Source organism: Polypterus senegalus, chromosome 3 (assembly GCF_016835505.1).
Source record: "Polypterus senegalus isolate Bchr_013 chromosome 3, ASM1683550v1, whole genome shotgun sequence".
NCBI classification, from domain to species: Eukaryota; Metazoa; Chordata; class Cladistia; order Polypteriformes; family Polypteridae; genus Polypterus; species Polypterus senegalus.
The window spans coordinates 76,018,452-76,032,817 of NC_053156.1; the positions used below are offsets into that span (position 1 = coordinate 76,018,452).

The 14,366-nt window shown below is 35.8% G+C and overlaps 2 protein-coding genes across 2 annotated transcripts; both read left to right on the forward strand.

The window, feature by feature from the left end:
* The first annotated feature begins 1,970 nt into the window (after window positions 1-1,970).
* LOC120526556 (trace amine-associated receptor 13c-like) lies at window positions 1,971-2,975 on the forward strand. Its single transcript, XM_039749720.1, has one exon. The coding sequence runs from the start codon at window positions 1,971-1,973 to the stop codon at window positions 2,973-2,975; it is 1,005 nt and encodes a 334-aa protein (XP_039605654.1).
* Window positions 2,976-10,986: 8,011 nt separating this feature from the next.
* Window positions 10,987-12,018, forward strand: LOC120526557 (trace amine-associated receptor 13c-like). The gene has a single exon (XM_039749721.1). The coding sequence runs from the start codon at window positions 10,987-10,989 to the stop codon at window positions 12,016-12,018; it is 1,032 nt and encodes a 343-aa protein (XP_039605655.1).
* The last annotated feature ends 2,348 nt before the right edge of the window (window positions 12,019-14,366 follow it).

Sequence of the window (14,366 nt, forward strand, 5' to 3'; positions counted from 1 at the left end):
TGGGAAGAAGGAAGGCTAGTGTAGGTAATGTGCCGCAGGGAAACCTTGCATCTTGGCATTTATGTTAGAACATGTATACCCCTTAATGGCAATTTTATTCCCTGATGGCTGTGGACTCTGTCAGCAGGATAATACGCCCTGCCACACTGCAATAATTGTTCAGGAATGGTTTTAGGAATTTGACAAAGAGTTGATTTGCCCTCCAAATTCTCCAGATCTCAATCCAATCAAGAATCTCTGGGATGTATTGGAGAAACAACTTACAGGACTTTCAGGATCTGCAGCTAATGTCATGGATCCAGATACCACAGGACCCTAACAGAGGTTTTGTGGAGTCCATGCCTTGGTGGGTCAGAGCTGTTTTGGTGGCACAAGGGGGGCACACACAATATATAGGTAGACACACAAAATAAATAGTAAATAAAACACAGGACAAATCAAAAAGAGTAGGGGATTCACCTCGCATATTGTGCAAAATGATGAGTAATCTTATTGACTGGTATGGAGTTCCAAAAGCTGAGACTGACTGAAAGGGAAAACAGCAGGTATTTATAGGAGAGAAAGAGGAAGGGCATTTTTGCAGGAAGTAAGTGGAGTGAGGTCATCTGTGGGTGCTGGTAGTGATGTCATGAGCTGGTGCCAGAAATGAGGTCAGAAACAGGTGGAAGTAACTGATTTAGGTGCTATTTTCTTTGGATGTTCTGTAGGAAGAGGAGAATAGGCATTAATACTCAGCGCAAACCCCTGGTTTTGCATGTCACTGCCCTGATTTGGATGAGTATTAATATATTGTGAATGGAACCCGGGCACAGACAGGCAGACATGTTGTTTTTCCACCACCACGCGTTTATTTACAATATATACAAAATCAAAATCAGTGCACACACAAACCCCACAAAGTCCTGGCCACACAATGCCACCTTCTTCGGGCCGCCTCCACACTCTCCTCTGCTTCGTCCTGCTTCCACCCGACTTCAGCCTCGAATGAAGGGAGGCGGCCCCTTTTATCCACACCCGGATATGCTCCAGGTGCTCCCCGGCAATCACCCGCCGACACGCCCCAGTGTGGTGGAAATGCCGGCTGTCCTCCCGGAAGCACTCCGAGTGTCCCTGCTTCTCTTCCCCCCAGCACTTCCTGGTGTGGTGGAAGTGCTGAGGTCCAGGGCTCCCAAGGCATCGGGGCGCCCCCTGGTGGTGACCACGGGCCCCTACAGGGCCTGGCTTCCAAGCCCTCAACCCGTGGCCCCCAAAGCAACCAGGGTGGCGGCCCCCACGTGATCCCAGGTGGCCGCACGCCCTCTTCCGGTCCTTCATGGCATCCTGGCCGGGCCGTCGCCCCTGGCATCCCTGACAATATACATATACATAATATAACATACATAATAGGGGGACACCTTAATAGTTAAATTGCCATGATCTCCACACCTTTCCAGAGGTGGTCCTGATTATGAGGATTTTATATCAAGGAAAAATTTTTTTGTTTATGTTTGTTTATGCTTCCTTGTTTAATTTTTCAAAGAAAGAGAAATCAACATGCACCTCTTTCAGGCTTTGAAGCAGCTTTAAAGTGATAAAAAATAAAGCAAAACAGGGACATAAAAGAGCATATAAAAATGATATAAATGGTCAAAAACAACAACAGAAAATTAGTTTATTCATATATTCACATTTTAATTCCAGGGAAAAGAAAACTGAAAATATGAAAGTATGTGTGTCTATTGTATCTGATTTCACATTTGTGCAAATTAGTTCAGATTTAACATAAATAAAATATAATGAAAAATCATACAACTTCCCAAAGTATTAGAAAGACATCCTTCTTTGTTTGTGAAGGGAGTGTCTCTGACTTTCCTAATGTCTCTATAAATACTGCCTGCATTTCCATTTAACCAGACAAGTGTGACAGTGCAAAGGAAATAACAGTTTGGAAGTTGATTTCTATGCCATTCCTTGAATGAAGAGGACAGCAAATGGTGCAATACTGTTTTCAGTCTGCAAACATCTCTTGTCTTAAGGCAACCCGACCAACTGAACTTTATGTGATTCTTTACATCTTTTTTTCAACTGTGGAAATGCTCACTGTTTGTGGAAATCTTGTGGTGATTATTTCTATAACTCATTTCAAACAGCTTCATACACCAACAAACCTCCTTGTGCTCTCGCTGGCTGTAGCAGACTTACTGGTTGGAGTCATTGTGATGCCATTCACAATTATACGCTCTATAGAATCATGCTGGTATTTTGGAAGCATGTTCTGCTCTGTTTACACCTTGTTTCTCCTTTTGCTAACATCTGTATCTATTAGCAATTTGGTGTTTATAGCTGTTGATCGTTATTTTGCAATATGTGATCCATTTTTTTACTCTAATAAAATTACAGTTCAAGTCACATTGCATTTTATTTCAATCAGTTGGTTAATTTCTGTGTTTTACACTTTAGCAATAATTTACTTCAAGGGATACATTGATGATCCCACAGAACTGAACATATGCCCTGGTGATTGTGTGTTTGTGTTTACTTCCAAATGGGGAACAATTGATATGTTTGTAACATTTATTTTTCCTTTTTCCATGATGATATTATTCTATACAAAAATATTCATTGTTGCAAAAAGGCATGCAAGAGTAATTAATTCAGTAACACAGCAAAGAAAATCATCAGAAAGAAAGGACATCAACATTCCGAAAAGATCTGAAAGAAAAGCTGCTAAGACACTTGGTATTGTTGTGGCTGTTTTTATTATGTGTTGGGTGCCTTACTATATTTGTACTCTTCTTGTACCTTATATGAATATAGATGATCCTTCAGCAGTAGTACAAGCTTTTGCCTGGATTGCTAATTGTAATTCCAGCATGAATCCAGTTATTTATGCCCTGTTTTATCCCTGGTTTAAAAAGTCACTAAAGCTCATAGTGACACTAAAGATATTCAATCAAGGGTCTTCATTGATAAATTTGTTTCCATATGCTCAGTGATAGGCAGGCAGTGAGGCACAGTGATTAAAGCTTTGGACTTTACGCTCTGTGGTTGTGGGTTCAAATCCTGCCACTGATACTGTGTGACCCTGTGCAAATCACTATCTGCCTGTGCTCCAAGTGGAAAAGGAAATGTAACCAATTGTCTCAGATGTTGTAAATCACTTTAAATAAAGGTGTACGCCAAATAAGTAAATATATATTATGACATTTATACTTTACCTACTGTATATAAACTATGGAAAAAAATGTTTGAACATACAGTTTCTGCTACAAATTGTAATGTCTGCAACTGCTTACTGACATTTGAAAAGGAAAAATCAGGACAAGTAGCTACAAATGGTTACTCTTGAAATTACTATAGATCATAACTGAATCTCTTTCTCTTTTCCTGTGTGAAAATAAGCCAGACATTTTTCATTACATGTATCCTTTAATGGTGGTGGGGCTGGGGGTATATTAATATTTATTTACCAAAATATTCTAGTTAAAAATGTATTTCACTGTCTTCTTTTAAGTGTATTCATAACATGATGTAAGTTTCTTTTAAATAGTACAATTAGTGTTGTCTTGTTGCTAGATGTTAAAATAAATAACAACTATAAATTTTACTGTATCAGAGAACAAGATTGGAAATGTTTTTAACAAAGCTCATGAGAAAAAAATAATTTTCCCTTAGGAATAAAAAAGTATAAATCAAATCAAAAAACAAATCAAACTATATATATTTAATTAACCGCATAATCTTCATCTTCTACTTAGTATCTGAAAGATTATTCATAATATTCTGCTGCCACCTACTGTATGTAATAAAATTGTATTTACAACTACTAAGATCTAAGGTGAGCAAAAAACAAAAATAAAAACTCTCACATTTTTGTCTCTTAACAGAAAATGTCTATATTCAAAAGAAAATTAACCAGGCACTAAGAAAACATCACTGTCTTCTTTATTTGCTATTTTTATTTCTAGTAATAGCAAAAAGTGAGAATGGCAACTGCAACCTTTTCAGTGTCTTAGTTTACAGTTGCATGACCACTATGGAGTTTTAACAATATTTCCTGAAAATATATTATCTCTCTATTATATTAAAAAAGTTTTCCGTCATGTCCACGTTATTTAGCCTTGACTACTCCCCTCCACATCACTCGCCCAATTATTATTCCAACTGCACACATCCTGTCTTCATACCACCCTGTGATACTCTCAGTGCTAACTTGCCCTTCAGCGCAGCTGGTTGTAATGGCAAGGCAGAAAAGCAAATTATATATTCAAGAATATCGAATTTTGGATTGTGCTTGAAAAAGAGCGGCAAGAGCTGATAATGAACATTGAAAAAAAGAAAATGAGCAAAATAGAGCTGCATAAAATAAAAATCAAGAAAAAAGTCCAATCGTTCAATAAATGAAATGGATAAAAATATCCCGAACAGAAATGTGAAAAAGCATTATTTATACAATAGTGGTTAGAGCAGCGTTTCTCAACCTTTAAGTATTTGCGACCCAAGTTTTCATAACATTTTTAATCGCGCAAACGTCTTTTTGAAACGTAGATTTTATTATAACTACTTAACTTTTATCGACATTTATCTAACTCTATATTCATTTTTCTAGTATCAGAATGTAGTTTAAGTTAATTTGTTTTGGTTTCAACAGATGTTTTTCATATTTTTGATTCTTCTTTTTCTTTTTTTCACATCTTTGCGCCACTCTAGGGGGGACCGTACCACAGGTTGAGAACCACTGGGTTAGAGGATAAAGTCATTCATAATATTGTAACAGTCTGGAAAAGAAATTACTAAAAAGCCATGTAAATGGGGTTGCTCAGAGAGCTGTGGAGAGGGGCCACATCTGCCACTCTTAAATAAAGCAGTCACTAGGATGCTGGGGGGTGGGAAATTGTTAAAGAGGTTCTGTGAGGTTTTTTTTTGCAAAAAAGAAAAAAGTTATGGAGGGAGAGAAAAACGAGTCTGAGAGGTGTATGACATGTGTTTGTTCTTCATCAGTTTTTTGGGACACTGTTGTTTTTTTTTTCTGACTTTGTATTGTCCAGTTAAGCCAGAAGAGTAATAAAACCTTTGTTCTGGACTGCTACATCCACTTGCCTGTGTGGTTTATTTCTCCTGCCTAGAAAGGGACAATATTGGTGTTGATGAGGCGTTAATGTAATTTATAATATTTTATTTACTTTTTCTTATGTTTTAATTTTTAACTTCTACTTTTACTTTCTACTGTTTTATTATTCATTGGTATTTAAAATAAACACCTGTAGTGAAATACTTAATTAATTGATTTTCTCTCTATGATTTTCTCTCTCTATAATAACTAAGGGCTAAACCATCTTTGTCCCACGCCACACATATTCTTCTATATACCATCTCTTTAAATACAATCACTTTCTCTAATGGAGGAGTGCCAAGTTATTATAATTATTAATTTGTTTTTACATTTTTGTCTTACATTTGTTCAGTGCATGCATTTTCCTAACAGTCCCTTTGAAATTAGTATTCATTACAAATTGAGAGCCTACCCATGTGGAAATGGCACAAACTACTGTAACAACCAACTGTAAATGAGATTTCAGTCCATTGCAGAGAGGACCCTTAGACACATGCCATTCAAACTGGGTAAATATAGAGTTGCAAATAACCTGGAAGAATTTTGCAGAATTGTGATCATTTATTAGATATTCGGTAATTGTTTTTTTTTTGAAACAATCAACATTCTTGGAATCGGCGGTGACATAATTTAACAAAGGGTGATGTTACTTTCTTACCAGCTTGCTATAATGCTTTCTATGAAAGGTACACTTTTTAAATATTTTTTGCTTGTGAAAAAACTTCACAAGTGGATACTTAAAAAGAAGCTACTTATGTTTTCTTGTTATTTGATAAAATGCTATTATTAGTTTGTGTGCTTCTAGCTTTTTGGATATGACAAAAACATGCTTATTTAACGTGTACCATGATCAGAAATCTTAAAATATATAATAATGAACTCACAATGTTACTTTAAATACACCTCTGGCCATGTAACTTCAAAAGCTCTGCTATTATATGTTTGCTTGCTTACCTAAAGAGAAATATAATTACCCTTGCCACCAGTTGTTTTATCTCTCCTGATAAGGATTGTGCCATATATCAGTGCTGGCTAGATCAACAACTACCTCTTAGTTAGGTATTACAGTGTATATTTTAAATAAAAATTAGGTCCCAAACAAGCAAAAAACAACCAGTGTCTTGGCTCATCAAACTGACTTATAGCTATTGTAGGAGGCACACGGGATAAACAGTTGTCCCGGCAGGGAGTTGAGAAGGTCCCTTACCCAGACAGGAGACCCTGAGTAAACAGAAAGGTAACCTGGCCAAGAGAGGAAAGGGTGGCGCACCCGGACAAGACTGTCCTAAGGGAAGAAGATTCCCTATCTGGGCAGGAAGCCCCAAACAAACAAGTGGACAGGCATCCCAACCAGATGTGTACTGTATATAATACCTTCCCTGGTAGGGAGAAAAGATAGGAAAGGACTGTTGCATTGGGGTATTTAACTCCCCCAAGCATTAGGTGGCAGCAGCCCTCTATATCGGCACCCTTTCGAGAACCAGCAGGGAATGCCGGGAGTTGTAGTCCAGCAGCACAGCCCTGCTGGGGTAGATTGCTTCTACAAAGGGGTGCTGCAGGGAGATGTACTTCCCAATTCATGGGACTTCCATATGACCTGGAAGTACTTCCATCGGGCAGTGGGACTGCACTCCCTTACCCAAGCAAATCAGAGCTGGGAGAATGTGGAATGACACTCAACTGGAAGAGGGTAGTGCGGTGGTGAGAGGTGAGGGATCGTGTGGTGATTGGAAGAGAGATTCCTTGTGTTTTCTGTTTATGCTTACAACTTTGTGAAGGTACTTTTTTGGATATGAAAACCATCCATTATACAGTGGTGTGAAAAACTATTTGCCCCCTTCCTGATTTCTTATTCTTTTGCATGTTTGTCACACAAAATGTTTCCGATCATCAAACACATTTAACCATTAGTCAAATATAACACAAGTAAACACAAAATGAAGTTTTTAAATGATGGTTTTTATTATTTAGGGAGAAAAAATCCAAACCTACACGGCCCTGTGTGAAAAAGTAATTGCCCCCTTGTTAAAAAATAACCTAACTGTGGTGTATCACACCACACCATGAGTTGAGTTATAAGTCTGTACCAGTGTAGGACAGCTCTAGGGTGCGTTTTCCAAAAACCGATGGAGCTTGGGTGCATTTCCCAAAAACATTGTTTCGCTAAGTATGTCGTAAATGCCATCATAAAATTGTTCGGTAATTTAAGGTGTTTCTCAAACCCCATCATAACTAAAGTAGTACATTAAATCCTTCGTAATCTATGAGCTGGCTGACATAGGCATTAATCACTTCAGGCTTCTGCCACAGGCAGCAGACTCCATATGGTATGTTACTTTTATGTTATCACAGCTCTCTGAACATTGGGAATTCCAAGATTTATATTGTAATTTCAAAATTTTCGTGATTTAATGCAATAAAACATTTATAATATGACATTTTATAGGTAAATTATGGAATTAATTTAAATAATTTAGACTATTAATTGCAAATTTATAAGTTGATATTTCTACTGTATGTTCTTTAAAACATTTTAAAACTCAGTGTTCTAAGGTTGCAGCTTACTTTAATGTCAAAGAATTTTTTTCTGTGTTTAAATTGATTATGTGGAGAAGCAGAAAGAAAGAAAAGAGAAGGATGGGAACTGAAAGATGTTTCTGTAATAGTTTCTTTTATTTAAATGTTAAGTAACAATATAACCATACATGGGTTTTTTATCTATACTAATAAAAGGCAAAGCCCTCACTGACTGACTGACTGACTGACTCATCACTAATTCTCCAACTTCCCATGTAGGTAGAAGGCTGAAATTTGGCAGACTCATTCCTTACAGTTTACTTACAAAAGTTAGGCAGGTTTCATTTCGAAATTCTACATGTAACGGTCATAATTGGAACCTACTTTCGACCATATATACAGCCATAACCTGCAGCGTGGTCACCGTGTGAGGCAGAGTTGTGTCCCGCATCCTCACGCCTCCCACGTAATCGAGTGCCTGCCCATATAAAGTAAATATTCGCGGGTGAAGGACTGTGCTTATGCAAATGAATATGAGATGGTCTAGTGTTTGGCACAAACTCAGCGAAAGTGCTAGAGAAATTTTTAAGTGCCGGGTCTTTGCTAACATTAAATAAAGCCGTGGACATCACAAGATCACACAAGAGAGCGGCTCACGTGACTGTGAACGCAGTACGTAGGGAACAAGGAAGAACTCCAAAGAGTGCTGAACAAAAAACGCATTACACAATTGAGAAGGCAGCAAAAGAATATGAAGCGAGTGACGCATACAAGCATATTCATAAGTACAGCTACTTGTGGAAACAAAGCACGCTGTAAACCGTAAGTTTAAATTAAGTTTATAGACACGCTGCCGCTGGTGTTTATCATGCCTACGATGAATACAATATTCGCGAGATACAAGTTTAATGAGAAGGCACGAGGTATAAACAAGACTTTGGATCACTTTCTAACGGAGTTAAAATTGCTGTAATGGAGTTAAACTTGAGGGTGAAGGACTGTGGTTATGCAAACGAATAGGAAAGCAAGGTGTAAAGCTTAACTTTAAATTAAGTTCATAGACACGCTGCCACTTGCGTTTGTCATGCCTAAGACGAATACGATATTTGCGAGATACAAGTTTACTAAGAGGACCCAGGGTATAAACGAGACTTTTGATTACTTTGTAACTGAGGTAAAATTGCTGGTGAAGGACTGTGCTTATGCAAACGAAGATTAGATGGTCAGGGACAGAATAGTGTTTAGCACAAACTCAGCAAAAGTGCGAGAGAAACTTTTAAGTGCCTGGTCTGAGCTAACATTAAATAATTGCTGGTGAAGGACTGTGCTTATGCAAACGAATAGAAAAGCAAGGTGTAAAGCTTAACTTTAAATTAAGTTCATAGACATGCTGCCGCTGGAGTTTGTCATGCCTTAGACGAATACAATATTCGCGAGATACAAGTTTAATGAGAGGACGCGGGGTATAAACGAGACTTTTGATCACTTTGTAACTAAGTTAGAATTGCTGGTGAAGGACTGTGCTTATGCAAACGAAAATGAGATGGTCAGGGATAGAATGGTGTTTGGCACAAACTCAGCAAAAGTGCGAAAGAAACTTTTAAGTGCCGGGTCTGAGCTAACATTAAATAATTGCTGGTGAAGGACTGTAATTATACTAACGAATAAAAAGCAAATGTTATGTAATTTTTAAAATGTTTCCTTTTCTTTATCATAACTTCTTTGCGAAGCGCGGGTATTTTGCTAGTAGAGATATAAAAGAAAGCCGACCTAGAACAATATTAATTTTATTCTGTGTCATTGACCAGCACCTCATGAACACTTACACATTACTTAAATTAAACCAGTGGTCTTTGGCTGATACCCATTTATATACCCTGTCTCTTGGAGTCTCATTACAACTGCCACAAAGGGTCCTTTCATGGAAAGTACAAGCAATTTTTCAATCAGTAAAGACTTATAAGGGCATTGTGGCAAAATAGGCTGGGAGTTCTCACATTGTATTCATCTGAGCCAATTTGACAGTGTGTCAATTATAAGAAACGACAAGCGTGATGGCGGACAACTATGTCTGTTGTGCATACAATTGGACATCTGTAGCTAACCCTCAAGGGGCAGCTAAAAAGCAAATAAATGGAATACAGCACATCAGAAAACCCACAACTTGGTGTAACACAGTGTCTAGGCATACATTCTCTATGTAAAAATGTGCTTCCACTGTCTGGTTTTATTGTATTGCAGTTTTGTATATTTGAGAAGGAGTGTGGGAAGCTTTAATACATAATGGAATGTATTTACTTAATTTTAGGAATAATTCACAGTGGTGACTGTTTTGTTGAATGAGAGTAAAATAGGTTGCAATGTGCAGAATTATTGTCTTCATTGTATCATCTTCATCCAGCCATCCATCCACCTTTCTAATCCGTAAGGAAGTGTCACATGCCAACTAGATGCAGACACAATACCTTGAAAGGATGCCAGTTTATGACAGTGTGAAAAGTAACTAATACATAATCACTTAAATAACCCCTCCCCCCCCCCAACATTTCGCACACCTATGTATTCAAAAGAGGATCACAGAGAGCCACAGTTTTTAATAACACTGTGCACAAGGCTGGAACAGGGCCCCAGTCCATCACAGGCAACACTTAAATGCACATACGTCTCAGTAAGCATCAAAAATGTACTCATCCTGGTGTATAAAATACAAAAAATATTTGTTCTTAAAAGTAAACAAGCTGTTTAGAATTCCTGGATTAACAAAATAAAAGTACAATCTAGAAAATAACTCTTCAATGTCTAATAAGAGTAGCAGTCTATTAGCTGATCTAGCTGAACTAAAATCCATCAGCCACTATATATCTGCAGATATATACATTAATACATTTATTTTCTGAACTTGATTTTCCATGTAAGAGTAGAGAGCACTTTTGCCTATATCAGCAGAAGCAGACATATGGCAGGAACCCAACAAAAATAAGATGCGGTAACATTACAATGAGTCAATTAGGACTTAAGTTACCAGTCATTCTCTTGTACATATTGAAGGAAATCATAATGCATAGAGAGGATTTACAAAATTCATTGACAAAGTTTAAACTCCACAGTTCAGGTTGGGATTTGGGTAATAGATGTAAATTCTACTCTATATATGTACCTTTACTTTTTATTTCAAAATTTGTCTATGCAAGTTTTTGAAGAGACACCCAGAAACAAACATTTTTCAGATCATTTAGAAAGCCAGCCTTTACCACCTGATATGGGAGTGTCTCTTACTTCACTTCTGTTTCTTTCTATAAATACAGCCTACTTTTTTTTTAACAGACAAAGATATCTGCTGTAACTGAAAGAGAACAACTGATTAAAATTCATTTTCAATGGCAGTCTATGAACGAAGAGAAAATCAAAAGTTTCAATATTGTTTTCAATCTGGCAACATCACTTGTCTTAAGGAAACTCGATCAACTGAAGTTTATGTGATTCTTTACATCTTCTCATCAACTGTGGTAATGCTTACTATTTGCGGAAATCTTGTGGTGATTATTTCTATATCTCATTTTAAACAGCTTCACACACCAACAAACTTCCTTGTGCTTTCACTGGCAGTAGCAGACTTTCTGGTTGGAGTAATTGTGATGCCTTTTACAATTATACGTGCTATAGAAACATGCTGGTATTTTGGAAATGTATTTTGTTCCATTCACACAGTATTTTTTCTCTTGCTAACATCTGTCTCAATTAGCAATTTGGTATTCATAGCGGTTGATCGTTATTTTGCAGTCTGTGATCCATTTTTCTACTCTAATAAAATCACAATTCCAGTCACAATACTGTTTATTGCACTTAGCTGGTTAATATCTCTGTTTTACACTTTAGCGATAATTCACTTTAAAGGATACATTGAAGATGTCACAGAACTAAATATCTGTCCAGGTGATTGTGTCTTTGTATTTAATTCAACTTGGGGAACAATTGATATGTTTGTGACATTTCTTTTTCCCTTTACCTTAATGATCTCATTTTATACAAAAATATTCTTTGTTGCAAAAAAACATGCAAGAATAATAAATTCCATGACACAGCATACAGAATCATCAGAAAGAAAAGAAAGCAACATTCCAAAAAAATCTGAAAGAAAAGCTGCGAAGACACTTGGTATTGTAGTGGTTGTTTTTATTCTGTGTTGGGTGCCTTACTACATTTCTACTCTTCTAGTGCCATATATGCATGTAGATGATCCTTCTTTAATATTACAAGCTTTTGCCTGGATTGCTTATTGTAACTCTAGCATGAATCCAATTATTTATGCTTTATTTTACCCTTGGTTTCAGAAATCACTAAGGCTTATAGTGACATTAAAGATATGTAATCAAGGGTCTTCCTTGATTAATTTGTTCCCAGACATTTAGTGAAATATTGGTATAGTTTATCTTAAAGTTAATCTCTTGTACTGTTTGATTTATAAGATGCTAAGTTAACAGGTGGAGTGCATTCCTTGCATATAAGACTTGCACACTGTGTACTCCTTTTTTAGCCTAGCCTATTTAATGAACTATGAAGTAAAATTAGATATCTATTAAATTGTTACAATCTTTATAAAGGAAATCAACTTTTTGTATTTTTAATAATAAAATATTATTAATAATATACTGATATATTTTATGATTTTGTATTTTGGTGTGTAGATCTAATCTCTTTTTATGTTGTTTTAACTTAAATAAACACAATTTTTTTGTATGTTATTTGCTACATTTAACTAGTATGAGACATATAAAACATAGTAGTCTAAATTGTAGCAATTGAAATATTAAATTAATTATGAACAGCTTATTAAACATATTATACATATTTTCTTTTCTTTGCGAGTATTCTAAATGACACATTTTGCAGAATACAACTTTCCTATGATTAGGAGATAAATGCATATTTTGATTGTTATACTCCCTGAACGCACTTTGAACTTTGTCCAAAACAGTGAGGTTTTTGCAATGCAGGACAGTTAAGTTTATATTATTGCTTAATCCCCTGTTGCATCAAATTAATAAATTGGAACTGTTTTTACATTTTTTTTACTGTATACTAAACAGTGGAGTTGGGGACATTAGCTGGTGTTACTAGGGGTGGTGACATGATTACATTTCTGAACAAAATGTAGCCTCTGGTTTTTCTCTGTAAAAATGTAGAATATTTGTGAAAGCTGGCAAAGCATAGCTTCAACAGTGTTAATTTACTTACTGGACAAGCATATGCACATGTGCAGCTTTATATATTCAATTATAATTACATTGTCTAATGGTTAAGTACATTCCAAAATATAATTTATAACATATTTGCTTTACAGCATTTTCATTCCAGTTACATATGAAGTATTTAATAGTCTCCAATAATAATGAACTAGTAAACTTTTCCTGGAACTTTTTTCAGATAGGCAACAGTTTCCAAAAATAGTTGCACAGTTAGTTGTTATTCAGATTTTTTTTTTGCTCTTTTTATTAATTGCCATTTTTCTTCCTTGTAATCATGATAATAAGGAATAAGTCCTTATTTAATATTTTTAAATAACTTAAAAAATTAACAAGACTGAATGCTTTTTTTCATTCAAGGACAATTAAGATAAATGCAGAGTTACAGAAAGATAAAATTAATATTTTGCATACTATACTGCATAAATTACAAAATGAAATTACTGGATGGATGAAAGGACAAATTGAAATACACCTCATCCCTTGTACCAATTACGAGAGAAAAATGCCATAGTAGTCATTTTTGTCTGTTTTAAAAATATGATGAGCAGTTCTAGAAAGTGTCTTATCATATCTATTAATGTATTTACCCGGTAATGTTAGAATCCTGTAAAAGTAAATGTGCACTGTATATGTGTTTAGAAAAAAATACTTTTCTAATATGAATGCAAAAACACGCAAAGGTACTTTCCAAAAGGTTTTGTGCCCGTTGCTACATGTTTTTTCAACCTGTTCACTCATTTTGATATGGCCCTAGCAATAACATTTTACCTATTCACACTGAATTCTTTAATTAAACCATTTTAAATTAGTGTTGCTGCAGGTAGTTTTGAAATCTCCTGAATGCTAAGATGTCTTTTTATAAAAAATGCATATTTTAACCAAGTTCACATGACTTCACATACCAAGGGTGGCACTAGATTTGTGAGTCTCTATGTATATGAGTACATTCTGTGGTGTACTGCTACCTGGACAGAGCCCAGCTCTGTCTGCTTTTGACAATGTGCTGAATAATGATGGATTAAATAAATCAATAAATCAATTGATTGTATTCTTTCTTGTAAAACTGTACATACTAATTATAGAAATTATAGTATCAGGTGCATTTGACTAAATGCATTCCATGATGGTGTTTTTTTTTTTTTCTTTCATAATAAATATGTGAACAGATGAATTAAATGGTCTTCTCTCATTTGCAAAATGTTAGGTGTTTTCATATTATATCTCCATGATGAAATCAGTCATTGGGAAACCACAATGTGTTTCCATATTAGCCCACAGGTTCAGAAACAAATTTAGTGAGATCAGAGTACTTCTTTTACTTTTAAGAATTCATAAGCAGATGGGAGAATGCAACAGGATTAATATAAACAACATGACTGCGTGGTGAAGTGCTACAGTAGCTTTCTTTTTGATAAACTGTTTAAATTCTGCATTGACTCAATCTTCCCTTCCAACCTATTCTGTTTCCTAGGCTTCATTGCTCCCTCTTATAAAGGGAGTATTTTTGAAGC